Genomic DNA, 26125 nt, shown 5'->3' on the forward strand with positions numbered 1-26125 from the left:
ATACATTCAAGCTTTGTGGTGTATCTTCTTGTTATTGGTGCTGCTGATCTGAGCCGTATCCATTTTATATCTCTTTGCTAGGCCAAGAGGTCACTGGTGCTGGATGATCATTCGATAACAGGTCAGTGGTGGTTGAAGGACCTTAAAGCGTACTTAGGCCCAATCCCAATACCCCCCCCTTGTCCACTACCCCTTAGCCCTTGGCCTTACCCCTAGCCATTTCCCAGTGTCCCTTGGCCCTTGAAATGAAGCAACAAGGGGTAGGGGTTGAAATCCTTTCCGAGGAATTGGGACACCACTCACTACGTCACAGCGTCGGTCACGTTCACGCATACGTAACTATTTTAAACAGGAAGCTGCGAGCCATCTACATTTCCAACCGGCATCTACAATGGAGTCTCTGGTTGAGTTCATCCTGCCGATCGTGTCTACATTATTCATCATGCTTTGTTTGATGAACGACAGACGACAGGGGACTTCTGCTAGCTAGCTAGCTAACCAGCTAACATTCCGACAATTTTGCAGAACAGGACAGATGATAGACGCCAGATAGTGCAAGCTAGCTAGCTAGCCAACAAGCAACCTGACGACGATAACGTTAGCTATGTATGAATTTTTCTCCCCGTCTCTTGCTTGGTGGTAGCCATGGCGACGTCTACCCCTTGCTGGCAAGTCAGCATCTGAAATCTCTAGTTGCTTGTTTCACACCCACTACCCCTCGTTATGCCCCCTACCCCTACACGCAAAAAGGAACTGGGACACCACTACCCCTCGCGGGAACGTGCAAATGTAGGGGTAGGGCCAAGGGGTAGGGCTAAGGGGGGGGTATTGGGACAGGCCCTTAAAAGTAAAAGTACAGATGTCTTAACAGGATATGACTCTAGCAGAAGTTAAAGTCACTTACTAGAATACCGTTAAACTTTCATTAGTAGTCCGGGCTATTATTTACTTAAAGCACAGGCCTCTAATTGAGACAGGCCTTTATTTCTCAAAATGTGTAGCCACACCGGGCTACTGAAAGGGACGAGGGCATTTAATTTGGACTAGGCTTTTAATTGAAGTTGTTGAAAGTAAAAGTACAAGTAAATGCTGTCAATAAAAAAGCAAGCGCTCAGAATTCTGAGGATTATCAAGTTTATTTCTGAGCTTGTACGCCACCTTACAAATGGAGCGTACACTACACGTGAAGAAAAACAAGGTCTTCTTAAAAACATTTAGCATTTAAAAGCATTTAAAGGAAACCTTTGACTATCCAGGGCTGACACACTGCAGTCACAAACCTTTATCTCTTTGAATCATTACTCACCCTCTCTGCTGTGGGACGCCATTTTCTGCTTTAATCGTGAAGCCTTTCTCATTGAGTGGAAATTAGTCGCTAGCATGTAGCATCTAATCTAACGTGCAGTGTAGACTTGACTGTAAATCCAAACTTAACTTTGGCCTGCAGAAATGTAGTGTAGTTTGGGCTGCTTCCAGCTAAGAATTTTCCTAGTCGACCAATAGTCGTCATTTAGAGCCATCAGTGGACTAGTCTCCCGCATGTTTCTGATATGAATGTAATGATTAAATGATATATTTTGGTGGTTTGAGTTGAAGTTGTGAGAAAGAATAGTATCAGTAACATTGTTAACACTGTGCTACATTACAGAGAAATACAAACCGTACTAATGAACCCTCATTAATATAGGCCTATATTTTATCTCCAAGTGCACGTCACACACTGAGCGAGCCGCCTGTTAATGACGCTGTGGGCTAATGGGCATGTAGCTACTTCCATGTTTCAGATGATACGTCATGTTTGTAGTCGACCAATGAAGATGAGTTTACATATCACCTTGGGTTCGTCCTTCACCTTCTCAAAATGATCCCACACTTTGGATTTCCTGCCCGACATGTTATTAACTAGCCTGTGGAATAATGAGGCAGAAATCATTGACATATACAAGCAACAGAAACATGGCTGTTCACCTCCTCCTCTTTTTTTTTTTTAGTGTCTGATGAAGAAGAAGATGAAGACGAGGACAGCGACCATGACAAGGAAGACCAGGTTTCATCAAGCAGCAAAGAAAGTTCCACAGATGACACAGGTGCTGGTTTCTACAAAGTGATATTCAGGCTTAAAACACATTTATGCTCATAATAGAAATAACTGAAGGTATGTATCCTGTCCTCATGTTAGTCATACTTTAAACATGTCCATTACAGATGACGAAAGACAGACGGAGGAACGGCCTCAGCAGCAGCCACAAACCAGTACAACAAGACATGACCGTGGCAGGAAGGTGTTCAGTGTTACATGTGGAGCTTTAGCTGCGACCTTACACAGAAATCGGTTTGCATCAGGTAACTGTCTCCCACTGTACACAAAGTCGCGAAATACACTCACTGGCCACTTTATTAGGTACACCTTGCTGGCACCAGGTTGGACCTCCTTCTTAATTCTTGGTGTCACAGATTCAGCAAGGTGCTGGAAACATTCCTCAGAGATGTTGGTCCATATTGACGTGATGACGTCACACAGTTGCTGCAGATTTGTCGGCTGCACATCCATGATGAGAATCTCCCGTTCCAGCACATCCCAAAGGTGCTCTATTGGACTGAGATCTGGTGACTGTGGAGGCCATTGGAGTACAGTGAACTCATTGTCATGTTTGAGATGATGTGAGCTTTGTGACATGGTGCGTTATCCTGCTGGAAGTAGCCATCAGAAGATGGGTACACTGTGGTCATAAAGGGATGGTGATTGGCTGAATAGCGCAGCAGTTGAACATGTGCACCTCATAAAGTGGCCAGTGACTGTGTTTACAAGGTCTTTAGTATCCCGGTTTTGAGGCTTATCCCGGTTTTGAGTATATCCGGGATATGATGTTTACATGGAACACAGAGAAACCCGGTTATTCATATCCCTGTATACATGATAAATACCAGTAACCTGTTTTCTGATCACTGCATCCTATCCGCGCAGGCGTGTGTTACATCTTTTACGCCTTTTGTTTACAACAGATTGAGCGGGAAATGTGATATATTTATTATATTTAGAAGTAAGACAAAAATGACACCTCTGTGGGTTCTAGCGGGCTTAGCATTAGTAAACACTCACGTTGCATTACAGCTATGGCTCATCCACTTCATCTTCAGCAATGGGAGGAGAGAGCGACAACAAATATTGAATACGTCACCAACTGAACCATTCATGAAACCGGGATAAGGCGTATACATGCTCCAGTATCCCGGCTTCTATCGGAGTACTCCAGGTGGCAAAACCGGGTTTCTTGAAACCAGGAAAAGGGCATAACCCGGTTTCTGAATTCGGGATATGGTGTTTACATGCACAAACACAAAAACGGGATACTTAAAAAACCCAATCAAAACCGGGATACTAAAGACCTTGTAAACACAGTCAGTGAGTGTATGTGTATCTGCACAACCTGTTTATTGTGTGGGTGTGTCACTCTAGTGATAAGGTGTAATGAAATGTGTCCTAACCAGCTGACTCTTCTAAACTCACCACCAGGGACTCGTGGGAAGAGTCTTCGTACTGAGACGAGCTGGTTGACTCCGGAGGAGTTTGTGAAGGAGGCGTCATGTCCAGATGCAGATGCCACCTGGAGGAAGGACATCCTGTATGAAGGGGAACCACTCAGTGTCCTCATAGAGGTGACCATGATCAGGGTGACGTGTTATTGTAAAGTGTGTGTCTCTGTGTTTCTGACAGAAGCACAGGATTTTACAGAGCCTAAAAGACCTAAAGTACAGCTTGAAACAAAGAGGACAACACTGTTGATTTGTCTTTTCAGGAAGGCATCTTGAGGATCCACTCACTGCTGTGTAAATGCGGACTGTGCAAACCAGATAGTGAAGACCTGGTGAGTTTGTTGATCAGTCAGTTTCAGACGAGCAGCATTTCCTCATTCCACACTCATCTTTGTTCTGCATAAACAATGTGAAGGCCATTGCTGATTTCTCTCAGATGCAGGGTGTAATTGTGCTGTGTGTAAACGGAGTTGCTGTCGTGTCTTTTTGGCAGGATGATCAGAAAAACGACGATGAGTGTTGCGTCTGTAAAGGTGCAGGAGAAGAAGAGTTGGTGGAGTGTGACCACTGCCCTCGCTCCTTCCACCAGAGATGTCACCTGCCTCATGTAGAGGACAACATTTTAGGGTGAGCTTTGATCAGAAACAGAAGACAGCCGCAACATGAAACATTTTTATGTGATCTCAGTTGTTTCATTTTTTTTAGCTTTTACGCATTTCATTGAGACTGAAAGAGATAGAGGTAGACCAGTGGGATTTTATATTTATACTAGATTTATATTAGATTTTTTATTTATACTCGTGTGGCAGACCCTACGCCGTAGCATACAAATGTGACCTTCGCCATTGTGAGCATTTATACTTGTGCGGTGGTGTGTCTGTGTCACTCTGCAGTTACACCTCTAAAACACTAGTCAGCGGTGGAGGTTTCTGTGAAGTTTCTGTAAACACACATTAAATATGGCTTAATAGAGACAGTTTCAAACACAAGTACACAAATCAGCTTCACTATAACTCGCAGCATTCACAGACAAACACTTGTCTTCATCTGGACACACTTTCCCCACAAATACAACATGCTAACGTTATTCGCACAAGCCTATGGCATTTTACATTGTATAAATTAGCCTAGTGGCTAGCAGACTTCTCTCTACTCATATAAAACCAGAGACAACAGCAACATTTAACAAAGATAACGGCACATAATTTGGCTCCATTACAACTCACAAGGTTCACTGACAAAACAACTGTCTTATACTAAACACGTTTTCCAAACAAATACAACATGCTAACGTTATTAGCACAAGCTTATGGCATTTTACACTGTATAAATTAGCCTAGCGATGAGCGGAGATTTCCTCTTAACAGACTTAAAATGTTATTTTTGTGGAGGCTTTATTGTCTTCACAATTTATTGTTTCTTGTCTGTGAAATTAAAGTAAATAAAATATTTGTTTCCACTGAGGGAAATGGTTTCAGCTTACAGAAATAGACAGGAGGTCTGCGTCGCTACATTTCTGGGGAGGTGCGTGTCAGGCTATGGCTTAAGGTACGCCGTCGGTTCAACGCAGAAGTATAGATTCCGCCTTAAACTCAAGGAATGGCTGATTAGAATTTGTTGGTCAGAGGTCAAGGTCACTGCTGCTGGACCAAAAATCCTCGGGGAAACACTGTAGCTATATCATTGTGATAAAGTGATATGTAAATATTGTGCTTCCAGCTTGTATCACTGCCCCCAAACGGGCAAAAATCACTTAATCCATGTTCAAGCTCTGATTTATGCCATCTTAATAATTAATGTTTTTCTCATTAAAAATGCAGGTAGCAGTAGCTGCAGTGGATATACTCCTATGCTGTTGGGAAACTTCCTATTAAACTCTCCAACTTTCATAAGCAAACTCCTCTATGTTGGTCTCTTCTTTATAAGCACAAGTATTCTCCTCACAAATGTGTTTATGGAGCAGAGCCAATATACGTATAGAAATGAGTCCATTTTCTTTGAACATTGGTTTAACAGCAATATTCTGCTTGTGACGCAACTATTTGACAACTTTTGTATTCATGTAATGATTTCAAAGACAGATATAGTATTCCAGTATGGCATCATATTAATCAGACATTCACTTATTCCAAGAACAGTACTGCTAAATATAATTGGACAGACCAGACTCTTGATGGTGAGACATGGAGTCCTGTATTCACTCTTCCTTCCTGCCCAACAAGATCAAAGAGCTGCTTTTTAAGGTTATAGATAGATATTATCCAGAGAATTCTGTTATTTATAAATACATTCCTGATATAAATGACAAATGCACCTTCTGTATCAATATGGTAGAAACATTATAACACTTACTCTCTCAATATGTACATGTGACGATCTTCTGGACTGATTTACAGTTGGACATTTCGACAGGAACATTTCACTCAAAGAACCTGCTCTCTTAATAATTTTTTTTTAAATGTTTTTTCCCCCAGAAATAAACAATATATAATTAATTTGCTCATTATCTTGGCTAATTTTTGTCATCATAAATCAAAATACTTTTCTGTAAAATTGCCCTCATGCGGTCGCTAGAGGTTCCCACCACCAAACCAAACGGGATCAGATTCCTCAGGGGAATGGAATGGAAACGCCAAAATTCGAATTAAAATCCCCTGATTCGCACAAACTAAAAAACGCTCGCTATAGCCGGGTTTTGGTTGATTCAAAAAAAAATTTGATTCGCAAAACAGGGGATGGAAACAGTTATGTTCGAATTAAGTCTGACATAGCGCACCTCTCTCCATGGTGATATCCACACTCCGGGTCGGGAAGACGGTAATGCATTTACAAGCTGGTTGCCAACCGCCAGAAAACGTAGAAGAAGAAGAATGCAAGACTTGTTTTGTTTCCGGTTCTACGGAAAACTCGTGCGAGTTCGTAGTTTTCACCTAAGTCTGTACATTTAATGGAAACACACAGGATTCGTATTTCTTTTAATGCGCATTTCCCAATGATTCGAATCACTTGTGGATGGAAACATAGCTAGTGAAAAGTAACCAAAAGGGCCTAAACTACACATTGGAGGGATATATTCATCATTTTATTGTTGAGAAGCTCGATGAAAAGCTTAAATTACAAGCCAAAATTTACAGGTCACAGTGTACGCTTGTGAACTGCATCTGGTTGCCGTCACCATCAAAGACAACAAGTTAAAGTGCCACTGAAGTTAAGGTTTTTGGCTCAGAATATGAGAAAAGGATAACAGCCTTTTGCCATCTTTACCAAGAGTGTCTCTCCATTAGTTTGGTGCTACAGTATTTACACTGAATCATTCAGCATAACGTTTGCCAACCTTTGTTATCTCTGCCATTACAGATAAGTTAATGAAGCTAAGCTCCAGAAGTTAACGTTAGCTTAACTAGAGCCCTTTGGACAACAGCTAACAATGATGTATGATCACCAAAGTACAAAACTAGAACAAAATAGGCTAATGAACTCCCAGCAAACAAGGTGACATGATGAACAACGCAGCTAGGAGCTAACGTTAGGCTAACTTTAGCTAACGTTAGCTAGAGATGTTAAAGATAACTTTATATTTCTTTCCAGCAAAGTGACAATATGTTGCCTCAAACACAATGTTGACTTACCTTAGAACAGATGTAGACATCATTGTTAATCTTATTCACGTTGAGTTGATGTTGTGGTCTAACGTTACCACACAACTTTATCCAAAGGAGACACTTTTCTCGGTTGAGATGTGGTTTAAAGTGTAAAAAATACACCTGGTCGCCCAGCCTCTCAGGATACCTTGTGTCAGAGTTGCATGTACCCCATGCACACCGTTTGACCATCTTTAAACTTCAAATCTCAGAAAAAGCTCATAAAACAGAACAAACTGACTTTCTGTAATGCATTTCAATGGACGTCCAGGCAGAGAATGTCCCAGTGTATGGGAATGGCTATATGCACTGTGATTGGCTCATCGCGTTTGAGGGCGGGGCTTAGCCATAGGTCAATTCCTATCTAAAAGGGGCTAGTAACCCCGGAATCTGAGCCAAGTCCTCAACAGTGCACGTCTCAAGCCCGTTGGAGACGGGAGGTTCCAGGCGTAAAAGCGAATTCTTCTGTCCTTTTAAGAATTCAGATTTATATATATCATAAAACAATATCAAACTTAAAATTATGTAATAAAAAACTGACTGAAACAATTGATTTATGCATATCTTACAATTTTATAACCAATTAGGTAAACCCTGTGTGTGTGTGTTTTCATTGTGTTCATTTGTGTTTTTTATTATTATTATTAATTACTATTATTTATTTATTTTACTTTTGTTTTGTATGGTTACATTTATCACTAAGAGTGTGCCTATTACATTGTTTTCATTTATGATTTATGATCATTGCTCTCCACCTTATATGCAAAGTGAATGTAACCACCAAAGTAGCATCAGTGGAGTCAGGGAGATGCCTATTTCAGCAGACTTTAAATTTACTAGCTCATCAAATGACATGTTATACAAGTCAATAAATCTCTACCTTTGTCACATGTTCCACCTGTCCAGTGTCAGTGGGATTAACGTGGTTAAAATGAAACACAAATTAAGAGCAGTCTATATTCTGTTCAAGACAGATACTTCTCAGATGTTTTATATGTATGTATGAATATATTTTGTTTGTGTGTGTGTGAGCAGGGACGACAGGCCATGGATGTGCACATTCTGTGTATTCAGAACCTCTCAGTCGTGGCTTTACCCAGATCAGCAGAAGAAGGAAGAGGTCATGTCTCGCCAGATATCCCAACGCATGCTGGTGAGCACGCCGTCTCACTCTGTGTCCTCACATCGTAACGCCTGCCTCTCTGACACACCGCCGCCTCTCACCTCCTCTTCTCTTACATCAACAGCAGTGCCAGTATCTCCTCCTGTATCTGTGCAGTGCTGATGAGGAACAAATATTTGCCACCAACCCATGCCTCTACGTGAGTCTCTGTCTTGCTCCTCTCATGCACCTGTTTACTGTCTTCATATTTGTGGGAAATAATACAAATAAAGAGGAATGACGCTGTCCTCAGGTGCTTATGATGGTCTGAAGCTCGTGTAAACACACAAAGTTGTTGCAGAGTGTTGAGTATTTCATTCATTTCTGCTCGGCACCCACAGTTGCAAGATTACTCCACTGTGATCAAGACTCCCATGTGGCTGGGTGAAGTTGCAGACAAACTCCAGGAGCAACTCTACCAGACGGTTGGAGAGTTTGTGTCTGACGTCCAGCTCATTTTCACCAACTGTGCCGCGTACAACCGAGTAAGTAACAAGAAAGAACCTCACACAGTCTCACTTCAAAAGGTCTGAACTATCCCTTTAAAAAAAGGAGGTTTTCATCAACAGTTAAGTACATGTTTTAAGTATGTATTTTAGTGACATGGACTGTTGTGTTCTTTTGCAGGACAACCCTGAATTCCTCGCCAAGGGCAACGGACTGAAGGAGTTATTCGATGGAGAATTTAAAAGTGTGTTCAACATCAGTGATAACTGATGACGGGTAAACAGTGTTCTGTTTTCAAACTCAGTAACTTTTTGGGATAGGTTAAGAAATGATGATGTAATGAGCCCTGTGGTATATGTCTTTCTGACTGATGCCTCTGCTGCAGTCACAGTATTTCAGAATAATAATCAATAAGAGGTAAAGGTACAGTACAGGCCAAAAGTTTGGACACACCTTCTCATTCAATGCGTTTTCTTTATTTTCATGACTATTTACATTGTAGATTCTCACTGAAGGCATCAAAACTATGAATGAACACATGTGGAGTTATGTACTTAACAAAAAAAGGTGAAATAACTGAAAACATGTTTTATATTCTAGTTTCTTCAAAATAGCCACCCTTTGCTCTGATTACTGCTTTGCACACTCTTGGCATTCTCTCCATGAGCTTCAAGAGGTAGTCACCTGAAATGGTTTCCACTTCACAGGTGTGCCTTATCAGGGTTAATTAGTGGAATTTCTTGCTTTATCAATGGGGTTGGGACCATCAGTTGTGTTGTGCAGAAGTCAGGTTAATACACAGCCGACAGCCCTATTGGACAACTGTTAAAATTCATATTATGGCAAGAACCAATCAGCTAACTAAAGAAAAACCAGTGGCCATCATTACTTTAAGAAATGAAGGTCAGTCAGTCCGGAAAATTGCAAAAACTTTAAATGTGTCCCCAAGTGGAGTCGCAAAAACCATCAAGCGCTACAACGAAACTGGCACACATGAGGACCGACCCAGGAAAGGAAGACCAAGAGTCACCTCTGCTTCTGAGGATAAGTTCATCCGAGTCACCAGCCTCAGAAATTGCAAGTTAACAGCAGCTCAGATCAGAGACCAGATGAATGCCACACAGAGTTCTAGCAGCAGACCCATCTCTAGAACAACTGTTAAGAGGAGACTGCACGAATCAGGCCTTCATGGTCAAATAGCTGCTAGGAAACCACTGCTAAGGAGAGGCAACAAGCGGAAGAGATTTGTTTGGGCCAAGAAACACAAGGAATGGACATTAGACCAGTGGAAATCTGTGCTTTGGTCTGATGAGTCCAAATTTGAGATCTTTGGTTCCAACCGCCGTGTCTTTGTGAGACGCAGAAAAGGTGAACGGATGGATTCCACATGCCTGGTTCCCACTGTGAAGCATGGAGGAGGAGGTGTGATGGTGTTTTGCTGGTGACACTGTTGGGGATTTATTCAAAATTGAAGGCACACTGAACCAGCATGGCTACCACAGCATCCTGCAGCGACATGCCATCCCATTCAGTTTGCGTTTAGTTGGACGATCATTTATTTTTCAACAGGACAATGACCCCAAACACACCTCCAGGCTGTGTAAGGGCTATTTGACCAAGAAGGAGAGTGATGGAGTGCTGCGGCAGATGACCTGGCCTCCACAGTCACCGGACCTGAACCCAATCGAGATGGTTTGGGGTGAGCTGGACCGCAGAGTGAAGGCAAAGGGGCCAACAAGTGCTAAACACCTCTGGGAACTCCTTCAAGACTGTTGGGAAACCATTTCAGGTGACTACCTCTTGAAGCTCATGGAGAGAATGCCAAGAGTGTGCAAAGCAGTAATCAGAGCAAAGGGTGGCTATTTTGAAGAAACTAGAATATAAAACATGTTTTCAGTTATTTCACCTTTTTTTGTTAAGTACATAACTCCACATGTGTTCATTCATAGTTTTGATGCCTTCAGTGAGAATCTACAATGTAAATAGTCATGAAAATAAAGAAAACGCATTGAATGAGAAGGTGTGTCCAAACTTTTGGCCTGTACTGTACTTTAACTAGAATTAAGTCAGACAGAAATGATCCAGTTTAACTTGAGGTCTTTTTGCAGTAAAGATACTTGCAGTGACAGAACTGTTAGTGGCCAAGTTGCATTGTGGGTAATGTAGCCGCCAGGTTTTTCATGGATGCAAATTGTCGCTGGAATAATAATAATAATAGGACAATATCTGTTGTTCTGATTTTGATCCAGTGTTACAGAAGAGTAATGCTGAATGAGCAGAGCACTCAGGTTACTGAACTTTTAAAAAATACTGTAGTTTGATTAAAGTAAGTGTCACTACCAGGGCTGGGTTAAAATAATCGATTCATCCAATCCAAATCGATCGTCATTTCAATGACACTATATTGATTCATAAAATCCCAGATTGATCTTTTAATATATATGTTTCCCCACAGATGTGTGAAGCTTTAACCAAGTTAATCTCGCCATTAGTAAACGAGCCACGGCGCTAAATTATCAACTTTCAAAGTCTTGAGAAGCTCTGAAGTTACCAGCTCCTTTATCTGTAACTGTAACTGTGTCATTTATTGTCATGCTGCAGCAGCCTGCTGTGTGTGCGTCGCTGCTGCTGCGCCACTTTTAAAACATGGGAAACGTGAGGTCGGATTCTTGGGACTACTTTTGTGCCTTTTTTTTTTTTTTTTTTTTTTTTTGTGCAAGCTTTCATGAGCGTGGCGGCAGGTTGCGTCTGAGGTTGCTAAGCAACCTTAAGCACCGAATCATATTCTGTTTACCTGAAATCCTGAGTGCAGAGCTGATCTTTCTTCCAGGAGCTGTTTATAAGTGTGTAGGCCTGTCGTCTGTGGGACAGATGTAAAGCTCTGGGTGGCCCTGCACTAACATGATCAACTTCATATTTATCACAGACGGCCCCTTTCGCACACACAAATACTGAGTAGAGATGTTCGGGTGGAGACAGAAAAGTGAAGTTAACTTGAGCTGAGGACAGGACACTACAGCTGATCAGCAACATGTAAACATGAAGAAAAGTGATAGTTCAGTCTGCTCTGTCTGCAGTCTCTCGCCCACCGCCACTGATATTATGTAATAAACAAGCACAGACACTTTACAGCTAATAGCAAATTCTTGCTAACAAGCTGAAACAACAACAAATTTTTATGTCTCAGGGTTTAGCTCAGTCTCGTATCTTAAAACTTACCAGTGGTCATGTGACCTGCAGGTAGTGAGTCTCCTCAGCAGCAGAGAGGACAGCAGGACTAATACTGACTGATGTCTGTGTTCTTTATTCTTTCTAAACTTCACTCAGTATTGTGATGTCAGGAATATGATTTATTTTATTGACATTTTTATTCTGTTTCCAGTGAGACATGAAGTTTATATTGTGACTTTGCTGTTTTAATATTGCTGTTGCTGCTCTAGAAACATTTAGTTTTAAAATATTCACTTTTAATTCTGTTCTGAATTTATTCTTTTTTAACAATAATTCCTTGTACATTTTGCACTATTAGTTCTCTGAGAATCTCTTTCACATACTAGCAAAAAATGGTATTGTAACTGAAATATCCCCAATCGAATCGATATCAAATAGAATCGAATTGAATCGGGACCTTGTGAATCTAAATGGAATCTATTCAGGAAATCAGTGGTGATACCCAGCCCTAGTCACTACAGTACTTGTGAATAGTGAACTTATCATTTTGGGATGATCCTCAGCACATGATGAGATTTCAGAACAGTTGAAACTGCTTATAGTGATCACAGGTCATATTCATCACTATAAACAGATGATTATTTTCCTTATTTCTCACACAGGTTACCATCTCATTGACATGTGCAGTCTATATTTATGACATGAATATACAATCAAAAGCACAGCTTTGCCATTTACTGAATTTTATTGACTGTTTAAAATACAGCACAACTGTTTCATTCCATGACCGGGCATTATCACATGACGAGGCCGGCTTTAATCGCAGGTGCTTTTTCTGTGTGTATTCATTTTCTGTCTCCATGACTAGCAGCTGTAAAAAACTTTCTTTTATCTGTCATGATTTCAATGTGCATGCGGCACCAGCCTCAGGTGGTCAGTAAAGTAAAATAATAATAATACATTTACCCTAGGTTTAAATTAATTCTCTAGAAGTTCTCATGTATGTGGATGTGGACGACTTGATTACTGTTCGCAAATTATTTAACAGCGTTTGTAAAGGAACGATTGTGTCCCAAGCTTTTTGAGGTAGATCACTAATTGTGATCTTTTTATCACAGTATAATATAATTCCACTGCAGTGCATTTTGTTTACTCCTAAAGGGTGCAATATAGTCAGTGCCTTTCTTTATTGATGTAACAAACATTTTTAATATTTCTATGTTTTTATTAAACAGGAGTTTGTACAATGGAGACAAACTATTTTATACTAGTACTTTAAAGTTAAGTAAAAATTAATTTTCTGTGTGTTGTGTCAAACCTTCTTTTTATTGACGTTTCCTCTGATGTTGCACCACATGTGAGGAGAGTGCCAAGATGTATGTATTATGACAAAAGTCAGTGTTTGACTTTGTATTTGTTCATCATGCAAATGATCAAACAGGATTTTCATGTCATTCCACAGTATTTCAGATATGAATCAGTTGCACTCTCTCTCTCTCTGTGTCTCACTCTTCTGATCTGTCGCCGGTGGATGTTTGTTTTTAAAATAAAATATATATGTACATCTTTAAAGACGTCTCATTTTGATAAACCTGCCTCTTTAATCATCTCAAGACCCCTCAGATTTTGTTTGGCACCTGAGCTACTGATACAGGATACATACACGGGATGGAAGTGAGCACAGAATTGAAGTAGCGTAAAAACGGGATGACGAGTGAGACATGCTCATATTCTATCTAATAGAGGTTTGCAATGAATCAGTTCAGCTGGCAATTTGTTTGTGTCGGTTATGTTTATTCAACTTTAATACTAAACAAAAGATCATAAGCATTAAGGACACAATCAAGAAATGTGTGAAAAATGGGGATAAAGGGGAAAAAAAGAAAAAAAACTTAAAAAAAATAACCCTTGAGAATACTTAAAACAGCTAAAATTCAAGCAAATCCATCAGTTGAAACAAGAACAGATGGGAGTGAAATAGGATCTAAAAAATTTTTTAATTGCCGTGATGATAAAAATGAGGTAAACTGTAGATTCTGCATGAATGAGAACGCAGATATTCTAAATATTGAGGGGGCTGTGTCCCCTGCATCCCCTCGAAATCTACACAGATAGCAATAGGGTAATATAAGGAGGTAAAAAAACCAATGCTGGCCTGCATAGATGGATTACTGTCTTACCAGGCAGAGGCCCAGGGGCCCAAAATGTTAGAGCCGCCAACACACACACACAAAAAACACAATATTACCTCAATGAGACCCAAACTACTACAATAAGACACAAAACAACTACAAGGAGACACAAAATGTCTATAAAGGTATACAAAACAACCAAAAAAGAAACCAAAGTATCTCAAAGAGACACTAAAAGACCTAAAAAAAAGACAAAATTACCTCAGGGAAACCCGAACTACTACAAAAAGACACAAAACAACCACAGGGTGACACAAAGAGACACACAAATAACTGCAGGAGACCCAAACTACTACAAAAAGACACAAAACAACAAAAAACACAGAATACCTCACATAGAGACAGAATGACCACAGAGAGACAGAGAAACACACAGAGAAACAAAACCACCACAAAGTCTGTGTCCTGTGTGGTAGAGGTGGTGGGGCCCTTTGCATATCTGTGCCCAGGGGCCCATTGTCTCACACTACACCCATGGGTCCTCCACCTCAACATCCTGGGTGCATCACTTCCTTCTTTCTGGTTTAAGTTTATCAACCTATTTGTGTCTCTACTTTTATCAATATAAAAGTCCCCTGCTACTCTCAAGTTTTCATCAGGGGTCAAAGCTGCACGTGTTGTAACATGTTCCCTGCAGGAGTCACTCTGTGGTAGATGACGCCCCCTGTGGCCACTGACCGGAACTGCGACTTATCAGCTGAAGAAAAAAACTCCTCCAACTTTCACTTTCGAAACGTCATCAAAAGGAGGAAATGAGATCACATTGCGGGCAGAGGGTTGTGCTGTGGGTAGATCCGCTCTGATCGGACTTGTATAGACTCCCGCCTGTTTTAATCTGCTTTGTTTTATATGTGACACAGTACAGTGAGCTGCTGCGGCATTTTTACTTTAACTGTCTAAACCCTGAACTTTGGAGCAGGACAGTGTGCAGAGGGAGGAACTGCAGCGGAGGGAGCCTCCATAAATCACTTTACTCAGTGCCACACTGTGGATGTGACACCTCCTGACCTGTGGAGCAGCTGTGGTCTCTCTGGGGTCTCTGGTGTGTGTGCAGAGGTTTGGGTGGAGGTGGTTGCAGCCAGGAGCATGACGGAGCCGACGTTCTGGATGGAGAAGGAAGAACTCCTTCGGTTCTTCCGCCGCCATAAAACAGAACTGTCCTGCATGGAGAACCCGCACATCTTCCTCAGCCAGCTCAGAGATCACGACCTGATCCCGGACGACAGATACCAGGTACGTTAGTGAGGTGTTACGCTGTTGTTGTTGTTGTTGTTGTTGTTGTTGTTGTTGTGATCTTCTTCCTCACACACTCAGATACAATACAAATTTATTTATATAGCACATTTAAAAACAACAGCGTTGACCAAAGTGCTGTTCATCAAATATAATATACAAAAGTCAATATATAAAACACAAGAAAAGAAAACACAAAATAAGACAACAAAAGGCTGCCAGCTCTCATACAGGGGCAGAGAAGGCCGACGGAAACAGGTGGGTTTTTAAACGAGATTTAACAACAGGGAGGGTATCTGCCAGTCTAACCTGGAGGGCCAGCTCAGCCCAGAGTTTGGGGGCCACAATTGCAAAGGCTCTGTCTCCCCTCTGCGCTAACCTTGTTCTTGGGACAAGAAGAAGTGATCTGGTCGCCGATCTCAATGACCGTGATGAAACACATTTTTTCAAAAGGTGGGATGGGGCCAGCCCATAATCAAGTCGGGTGGAGACAAATGCGTGAATCACCCTCTCAAAATTATGAAAAGAAAGGACAGGCTTAACCTGTCTCGTGATGTCGGGAACAGCCTGCAGGCTGCAGGAACAAACAGGAACACAGATTTTAATATCTCTGTAACAGCGGCAGACTGGAGATGAAACATGCCTCTGAAGTTTTGACTAGAGCTGTGTCTGCCCGCCATATGTGCATTTGTATTGTTCAACAATGTACAAACAAATGTCAGGTATAAAAGGAACACAACAACAACAACACATGAGAACTGAAACAAACTGCGCTGAAAGATGAACAAATAATAGGACAGATAAAGTAAGAATGGAGAGTAGAAAACAACAAAAACAAGAAAAAAGCAGTTCACTTCACATCAGAGGTTTCATCAAATATTTATTTGTAATATTCTAAAAATGTTTTACTTTGTTGTTGTTCAAAAGAGTAAAGCAGCAAAAGCTTTTGAAATCCTTGGTCACATTTCCCAGCAACAAAATCGTATCTTAAATGCCCCTGAAATGTTTTGCACTTTGCATCAACATCGCACATTATCCTACAAGTCATGACAACAACCCACGAACTGGCAAACTGTGCTGTTACAAGATGTAGCCTTTGTCCAGCTTTTCACCTCATACGCTTTTCTTTGTTTAGGTTAAAATGCTCGTGCACTCCACCCACATTTTGTAGCAGAAACGCCTAAAATGACATACCCAAATTAAAATGACTGTAGCTTCCTAACCGGTCTGGCTACATGCATGCATGAGGTGTTGCCAGAAAGAAAACTCCCTCAAGTTTCTTGTGAAAGTGTCAGAAACACTCTAGGTGATACAGAGACAGAGTAATAGGCCTCTGAAGTCAGTAAAAAATTAAAGATTTTGCCTAAAATTAAAAAAAAATGTATTTCAGGATGAATAACTGTCTGTGGCTTCATCTGAGCAGGTAAATGACACTGTGGGGCTGTAGGCACACTATCAATGAACATTTGTTTCAAATTTGAAGAAGACTGCTCAAAGTATGACCATTCTACAGTGTTTTTTCCATGAAAAGATCCAGGCGGAGCTCCAAAACAGTCACCAGTACTATCTAAAGTTAGCATTTACGTTGTATTATAAAAACTCAGTCATCACTGACCCCGGATAACTTTCAAAACTCCGGGGTTGTGTTTGACTGTGCAGGACAGGTAATGTTATGCAGGGCTCAACAATAAGGAGGAAGTAAAACTCTCGGTCGGGCATGTAAACTAACAACTCACCTGCCCGATCGGGCAAGTTGCTAAAAATAGTAAAAGTTAATCACTAATTGATAAAATAAATGTATTTTAAAACGTGCTCTTCTGCTCTGATGCAGCGGTCTCTCTGCCTGAAGTCACAGGCACAGCTGTGTAACAATGTCCTGCCCACAGCCTCCATTGATATTATTTTGCGTGACGGACGCTTCATGTAATAACATAACAATATACGAATTATGGTGTTATGTCATCGTGTCATTTCTGTCTACATGGTCACGTGTTAACAATTCTCCTCTGCTCTCTGTATCGCGCATGGCGGAGTTCCGCCACACACACAGGTGAGCACGCTAGAGCGGCTCGGGCCGCATTTTCCTGACCAAACCTGACCCCGAGCCCGGTGCAGTTTGTCACCTGACAAAGTTATTGAAATGGACAGTGTGTAAATAACCATCAACAGACTGCTGTTATGCACAGACAGACACGCTGCTCGCACAGCAGCTCAGTACGGCACTCATGCTGAGCTTGTGTTGCATTCAGGCGTTGTCACGTAAATAACAACTACCAATACTTAAATAGGTCATAGCACAAAACAGCAGCATGTCAAGTGATTTTTTACTTTATTACATTCAATAAAATTGTATGTTCCTAAATCTTGAGACACCTCATATGTAAGCTAGACAGACATTTCACCTGCTCATTACTGTGCACACATGTACTGTATGTACTTAGTCCTAAAGAGCTCTTCTGGTGCCAGTAGATACATAGAAACATCCCAGCAGGCTGTGCTTTGCAAGCATACAAAAAAGTTTCACGCATGTGAAAATTATTTTTCATGCGTGTGCTTCACCTCCGCTGCTACAACTCCATCCCAGGGGAAACACTGCTGTGTGTGTTTTGTGCAACAGGTGGACGTGGTAGTCTACTGGTAGAGTAGAGAGAGAGCTAAGTAGTGTTGAAGTAGAGTAGAGCAGGGCAGAGAGATGGAAGCAAAATATATTAAACCTGGTGTTAACACAGCAGAACTGGAGAGAGGGGTGAAAAATAAATAGAGGTGGGCATGGCTCAAGTAGGGCGCAAAATTATAGACGGAGAACGATTGACAAATCTTTCACTTTAAGCCCTGACACTGTCATTTTGTGCAGGAATTAAGCTACAATACATGACATATGTTGTTTTAATTAATAAATACAGTGTGAATAAAGATTACATAACATAAAAATAACTGCAGTCTTTGTTATTTGATAGCCGCTTAAATTAAACAGTTCTTATAGGGCAAATAAAAAGTGACTTCGGGCAAGTAGATCTCTGACCAACTTGCCCGACCGGGCAAGTGAAAAAAACCTTAGCGTTGAACCCTGTTGTGTTTAGTTTGCCTCTAATGTAACAGGCTATAACGTTATTTATGACAACACAGCATCCAGTTGCTAATGGCTAATGTTAGCCTACTGTAGCGTAGCCTCTGAAACATTAACGTTATCTTCCTTGTGCGTTTCCACTTACTAGTAACATTAAGGCTACTATTTAACATGAGCACTGTAACCTTATTCTAAAACTTTTAAAACTCTGGGGTTGCGTTTGACTGTCTTGGTTTTAACGTTACATTCTAACGTTACCTTGCCAACGCCTATGTCCATCATAGACGTAATGAGGACGTAATGGAGGAGGGGGGAGTAGGCCTTTGGAGGGAGGTGGAGTTGCAGGAGGAGGGGGATGGGACTTTGGAGGTAGGCGGGAGTTGTGGATGTTCCAATGTGTGAAATGCAAGAAAGGTAAGAGTAGCTTTAAGGGGGAGTGTGAAAAGGCCTTTTTTAGTTTAGGGTTTTGTTTGTGTTGGTGTTGTTAAGATGATGCTCATTTTTAATGATGCAACATTTGATCAGGCAGACACGACATGTCAGTGCAAATGTTCTCTTTGTGTGTGTGTGTGTGTGTGTGTGTGTGTGTGTGTGTGCAGAAGGTGAATCGCATGAGGAGTAAGAACAACATAAAAAGAGGCCTTTATGACATTCTGGACTGGCTGGAAAAAAAACAGTCAAAGCGCATCATAGACTTCTGGGACTGTGTCTTCAATGAGACCATCATGAACCAGTACCCCACCCTGCGACTGCTGCACAACAAACTCAAGGACGGTCAGACTCTTTTTTTTATGGTCATTAGACTGTTAATGATTGTAAATCTGCTTACTATTGAACTATTATAATTTATATTATATACTAAGACAGGTTTATTTTTGTAAGATAGATATTTGGTATATATATTTACATGGTTTATAGTTGTCTGACAAAGTTAAATGGTAATAAAAACGAAAGGTAGAAAAGTCTGAAAAGGTATAAGTTTATCTCTAGGAAGTTGTCTCTCCTTTTCCGACGTGTAAATCAAATTAACTATACACTGACAATTTGCTTTTACATTATGCTTTTTATTATTTCTAAATATTACTTTTTCCGTCTGTCCGCTTGCTGTATGTTCATGTCTTTTTTTTTTATAAAGAAGTAAAATAATAAAAAAAAATAGTAAAAAAAAATAGTACAAATCTTAACATTTTAATCTCTGGGTTTTCATTTATATCACTGGGTCTTTCCATTTTTACCAACAACAACCAGAGAGGGATGAAACAGAGGAGTCAGATGAAGGGAAAAGGAAGAAGCTTTCAGCAGATGAGGACGGAGGGAAGAAGCAAGAAAACTCAGTAAAGAAGAGAAAACTAAGAAGTAGGAGTGCGTGCAATGAGGAGGAGGAGGAGGAGGAGCAGGCCGGTCCGTCATCTCGACTGACTCCAAGGAAAAAGTCCAAGAAATTATGCTCCTGTAAGTCAACTCCCATTTAGGCTTTACTTTTCTTAACTTACTGGGTCTCATTCATGAAATGTTAGCAAAGCTATGAGAAGATTTGCACCTTGGTACTAAAAACCTACTTCAGATTCATGAACGCCACGGGAACGTCAGAAATGATCACAGGCAGGAGTGCATGTTCATGAATACCAATCAGTCGTAAATTGACAGTGCACTCCTGCTAGTCAGCAATTAGCATACATCCCGCCCATGAATAGCCAGTGACCACCTTATAAGGAGGTGTTAAATACCCTGGACTATGGAGAAAGAGAAAGAGGAAAATAAAAACTTTTCCGACGCTGAGACTGAAGTTATTTCAGGTGAAGTGGAGTTAAGGAAAACATTGTATTTTCTTCTGTTGGCAGTGGTGTGACAGGGACAGGTAAATCAAAGGTGATGCAAAAAACCTCCACAAGTACACACAAAGAACCCACAGGAAGCCGGTCACAGCTCGCTGCTGCAGATGAGCGCATTGCTTGCATCATCAGCGAGACCTCTCAGTCTCGGTTCGGTACGTACCTTGGTACACAAGTCACGGTTCTTTTTTTTTTTTTTTTTTTTTTTTCTCGGTAGAGTAATGAACTAATGAATAGACAACTATTAAATATCTTTTACTTATTAGTAACCTTATTAAAACATACCACCACAGCAGTTAACTCTTTTTACACAATTTTTGAATGAAACAAATATATATAAAATCCTGCTTTTTCACATTGTTTGAATGAAACAAAGTCATGTTTATTGGTGGCGACTTCAACATCGATCTGTTGAATCCAAATAATCATAAGATGACTAATGAATTTATTAATACACTATACAGTATTGGCCTATACCCCAAAATTACCAGACCCAGCCGAATTACATCACACTGTGCAAAATTAATTGATAACATATTTACAAATGAAATAAATAACGATACAGTAAGTGGGTTATTAGTAAATGACATCAGTGACCACCTTCCAGTTTTTATAGTCTATAATGACAACCACATGAAAATCAAACAAGAAAAGATACCACTGTACAGACGGGTCAGGACAGAGGAAACCATCGAGGCACTTAAAAATGATTTAGTAAAAAATGATTGGGATTCGATATATAAAGAAAATGATACTGATAAAGGAAACTGAAAATAAGTATAAAATATATAAAAATAAGTTAACAAATATCATGAGAAACTGTAAAAAGGATTATTATAATAGGTTACTAGAGAAAAATAAGCATAACATAAAGTGCATATGGAATACACTAAACTCAATAATAAGAAACAAATCAAGACAGATACAGTATCCAAGGTATTTTATGGAAAATAACAAAATTATAAATAACATGAATGATATAGTTAATAAATTCAATGCGTTTTTTGTAAATATTGGGCCAAAACTATCAGAGGAAATTCAAGATCCAGTGACATCCAATGATAATCTAATAGCCAGAAATTCAAAGACAATGTTTCTTATGCCTGTAGAAGAAAAGGAGATAATAAATATTGTGAATGAATGTAAGAGCAAGTCATCCACTGATTATAATGAAATAGACATGATAATAGTAAAAAGGGTAATTAATGGGATTTCCAAACCACTAAGGCACATCTTTAATTTGTCACTACAAACAGGTCAATTTCCTAACAATATGAAAATAGCTAAAGTTGTTCCCCTGTATAAAGCTGGCGACAAACACCATTTCACAAACTACAGACCTGTTTCACTTCTCCCACAATTCTCAAAAATTTTGGAAAAAGTTTTCAATAACAGATTAGACAGCTTTATAGAGAAGAATAGCTTACTCAATGACAATCAATATGGATTCAGAAGTAACCGGTCAACATCACAAGCTCTGGTCAAACTAATAGAAGAAACCACAAACGCCATAGATAATAGGAGATACGCTGTTGGGGTATTCATTGATCTAAAAAAAGCATTCGATACAATAAATCATGATATACTATTCAGTAAACTAGAAAAATACGGGATCAGGGGGACGGCACTACAGTGGGTGAGAAGTTATCTGAAAAACAGGAGGCAGTTTATGAAAATGGGAGAATATCAATCAAGATGCTTGGACATTGTGTGTGGTGTTCCACAGGGATCAGTGCTGGGTCCTAAATTATTCATCATTTATATCAATGACATATGTAACATATCACAAATACTCAAATTCATTTTATTTGCAGATGATACAAATAAAAATAAATAAAAATTGGGATCAGGTGAGAATCTACAGCGACTTTTGGACATCATCACTTCAGAATTTATCAAGATTAAATACTGGTTCGACAAAAACAAACTATCACTAAATTTAAGCAAGACGAAGATAATGATATTCGGCAATAGAAAAATAAATCATCAAGCACAAGTACAGATAGAGGGCGTCGATATAGAAACTGTACATGAAATTAAATTCCTTGGAGTGATGATAAATGACAAAATTTGCTGGAAACCTCACATTAAACACATCTGCACCAAAATATCCAGAAGCATCTCTGTAATGGCCAAAGTAAGGTATTTTCTGGATCACAAATCACTGCACATTCTGTTCAATTCACTCATCTTACCGTACTTACAATACTGCTCAGAGGTGTGGGGCAATACATATAAAAACTCACTAGAGCCGTTATTTATACTACAAAAAAGAGCCATTAGAATAATTAATAATGTTAGTTACATAGAACACACCAATCCACTATTCATCAAATCTAGAATAATAAAACTTTATGATATTATAGAATTCCAAACAGCACAATTTCTGTACAAAGCCAGAAACAACTTATTACCGGGTCACCTACAAAAAATGTTCCAGGAAAGAGAGGGGAGGTATGATTTAAGGGAAAAACTAAACTTTAAGACTCAGAGATGTCGAACTACAATGAAAAGATTTTGCATAACAAACAACGGAGTACGACTATGGAACAGACTCAGTGAGGATTTAAAGCAATGTCCAGGCATCAAACAGTTTAAAAACAAATATAAGCAAATGGTCTTTACAAAATATAGGAAAGAGAGGAAATAATAATAATATATATGTGTATATGTATGTATGTGTGTATGTATGTATATATATGTATATATGTATGTGTGTATGTGTATGTATGTATATATATATATATATATATATATATACTATGTATATATATGGATATTTATGTTTTTTTCTTTCTTTTTTTTTTCTTTTCTTTTTTTTACGTATATGTGTAGGTAGATATGGAGATATATATATGTATACCTTTTGCCTGTCCTTGTATTCTTGGCTACGTCAAGGCGCAAAGGAAAAAAGAAAAAAAAAAAAAAAAATTATAAATGATTGAATTTACTATTACCATTATAGCTATACCATTACTATTTTATTTCTATTTACTATCCACTATTACTATGTCACTATATTGATATCTATATAAAACTTGGTTTAATAAATCATAATATGTAGATACCCACATATCTAACCATCTATATATTTAAATATGCCTGTATGCATGTATAGAACGAATTCACTATGATAAAAATTATAATAATAACAAAATAGGGATGGGGTAGGATTAAATAAGTTTTTTACTTCTTCCTACTCCTTTTCGAGCATGTTGGACTCATTATTTTGTTTTGTTCTTTTTTGTTTTGTTTTGTTTTCTTTATTTCTTTATCTATTGTGTTATTTATTATTATTATTGTTATCTTTTTTTCATTGTTGTCTCATGCTTCATATCCATGACCATGCTCGAAATAAAGACTAAAGACTATAAAAAAAATAGAAATATAAAAGTGAAAAATAAAATCCTGCTGTTTTTTTAACACATTTTTTGAATGAAAAATATAAATATAAATTTCTGCTTAAACAGTTTTACTCAATTAAAATAAAAAGTATAGTGCAGCTGGTCAGCTTTAAAGCCTGCTCAGATTCAGTTTTACTAGGAACTTACTTAGCTTTCCCACTTTGTTAAAGTGCAGTAAACAAAACATGCGTATATCTAAAGTGCAGCTTAAACAATTTACTCAACTCCAATGGCGTTGGTTATTTCTTTAGCGCGATGGTCAGGGAAACGCTCTTTCTTTTTAAACGACGACGATATCGTAGTTTGCACCAGATTGCTTTTTCTAGTCGTGCCGGTTAACGTTTAAACTCGGGTGGTGTCGCTTTAGATGCGTTAGCATGTTAGACGTGTTTCCAAGTACATACCCAACCGCTGTTCTGCAGTGTCGGCACACTGCTTTTGTCTTGTCAACTTGTTTATTTCCATCTTCGTATTTTATCCTGAAACCAAAGTGTCCCCAAACGGAGGACTTAAGGTGTGGGGGTGGGTCTTCAGGTTCGTCAGGCTCACTTGCCATGTTGTCAAAATGCCAGAATGCGCTGCACAAAGTGAAAGCGGAGATTTACAGTCGGACTCAGTCCGTCACTCAATTATGTCCGTCGGGGCACTAGATATTTTAAATGGTTCGGCTCGCAAAAACGGAATTAAAATAAAACAAAATAAAATAAAATAATATCCTGCGCCCAATAATTCGGTACAGGGTCGTGCCGAACCGAAAGTCGTGTACCGAACGGTTCGACACAAATACATGTACCGTTACGGTCCTAATCTCAATGCAGGTAGTCTGATGTCGGCATTAACCCACCGTTAAGTTTAACAACAAGTCCCTCCAACTCTCTGCCAGATTCTGATTCACCAGCTGCCCACAGGTCTTATTAAACCAAAACTCAATTTGAAATAATGTTTACGTCCCCACATTACAGCTCTGAAAATTAAATTTAATTAATTTAAGTTTGTTACTTTATTCATCCACAGAAAGGTGTTGTCCAGTTTTGTATTATTCAGATAACTCATATTTTAGAACCCTAATCTGAAGCTCAAATCTGATAAATAATAGTTTAACTAACTGTGTTACATTTCTTATCTCGTCATGTTTACCTTACTTGTTTCAAAGGCATCTGTGTATTGAGAACATAACAGAGCACAATACAAGCTAAACCTGTAATTTCTAATAAAGACAAGCAGCATTTATGTGCAATATCTTCTTTACACGAGCACTACCAGCAGTCAGAAGCAGCTGTAGATCTTGTTAGTATCTACGAAAAGTCCGGAGCTACTAGCATATTGATACATGCAGAAGTACTTGTCATTTTCCCTCTGCGAACAGTTTACACACAAATTTGTTCTGCTCACATTTGATGAATGAGATCCACTGTGTCTTAATGTTTACTGCCTTTTAGCGAACTATCACTGTGTAAATTATGTCTTTGTAGTTTCTCATTCAGTAACAAAGAAATCAAAGTTCTTTTTTATTCTTCAGCCTCCCTGAAGAAGGGACAGAAGAGCGACATCTACAAGACACAGCTGCCTGTGACCTGTGGACAGAAGGAGGGGACACTGGACAGACAAAGACTAGCTAAAGGTAGGCCAAATGTAAAGCTCAGTGACTGGAGGATTGATTATGAATAACAGCAGATGATTGATGGCTGACATGAACACTTTCCTTATTCTCTGATGGTTTCAGGGGAGAAGTGCATTGTGTTCAAGAAACGGTGGTTTACTCCCGGTGAATTTGAGAGGTTCGCGGGGAAGGAAAGCTCCAAGAACTGGAAGTTGAGCATTCGATGTCAGGGCACCCCACTGGAAAAACTTATAAAGGTTTGTTGAAAAGTGAATTTGAAATACATGTGGAACCTGGCTGTGTGACACAGCTTGCTTTTCTCTAAAGCAGCAGTGTGTAGGATTTAGTGGCTCCAAGTTAGGATTCCTTCAGTGTTCATTGTTCAGGAGGTTTTTACTTGGAGCCCTGTCAAATAAATCCAAACCTATATGACTGGACCATGTGGGACTTTACTTTGAAAGGGCAGACACAGGAAGTGTCCACGCTCAGCAGTCAGACAGGAGTCAGGTTCATTTCCAGGGCTGGTACCTGCGGTTATTCCACAGGCTAGTTAATAACATGTCGGGCAGGAAATCCAAAGTGTGGGATCATTTTGAGAAGGTGAAGGACGAACCCAAGGTGATATGTAAACTCATCTTCATTGGTCGACTACAAACATGACGTATCATCTGAAACATGGAAGTAGCTACATGCCCATTAGCCCACAGCGTCATTAACATTAAACATGACGGTGCAACATGGTGATCTCCATGGCTAAGGAACTGCTCCCTATGTAGATATAAACGGTTCATTCTAAAATAACAAAAACACAATGATTCTTATTTCCAGGTGATTTTACACTA

The 26125-nt window shown here is 39.6% G+C and overlaps 1 protein-coding gene across 13 annotated transcripts in view; it reads left to right on the forward strand.

The window, feature by feature from the left end:
* sp100.1 (SP110 nuclear antigen, tandem duplicate 1) overlaps nucleotides 1–26125 on the forward strand; it is a 67896-nt gene that overhangs the window by 6735 nt on the left and 35036 nt on the right. The window contains exons 7-16 of one of the 13 annotated variants that reach the window (XM_049560705.1): nucleotides 82–121; nucleotides 1992–2087; nucleotides 2206–2343; nucleotides 3515–3657; nucleotides 3798–3866; nucleotides 4028–4161; nucleotides 8211–8328; nucleotides 8423–8497; nucleotides 8679–8822; nucleotides 8965–9228. The exons of 1 other annotated variant lie outside the window; for it this stretch is intronic. In XM_049560705.1, coding sequence (XP_049416662.1) covers nucleotides 82–121; nucleotides 1992–2087; nucleotides 2206–2343; nucleotides 3515–3657; nucleotides 3798–3866; nucleotides 4028–4161; nucleotides 8211–8328; nucleotides 8423–8497; nucleotides 8679–8822; nucleotides 8965–9054 — 1047 coding nt within the window. In that variant the 3' untranslated portion in view covers nucleotides 9055–9228. Of the gene's footprint in view, nucleotides 1–81; nucleotides 122–1991; nucleotides 2088–2205; nucleotides 2344–3514; nucleotides 3658–3797; nucleotides 3867–4027; nucleotides 4162–8210; nucleotides 8329–8422; nucleotides 8498–8678; nucleotides 8823–8964; nucleotides 9229–14833; nucleotides 15381–19046; nucleotides 19222–26125 lie in introns of those variants that run through there. 11 more of the 13 variants (XM_049560709.1, XM_049560706.1, XM_049560708.1 and 8 more) reach the window with 11 other exon arrangements.

Source organism: Epinephelus fuscoguttatus, linkage group LG19 (assembly GCF_011397635.1).
Source record: "Epinephelus fuscoguttatus linkage group LG19, E.fuscoguttatus.final_Chr_v1".
Lineage (NCBI taxonomy): Eukaryota > Metazoa > Chordata > Actinopteri > Perciformes > Serranidae > Epinephelus > Epinephelus fuscoguttatus.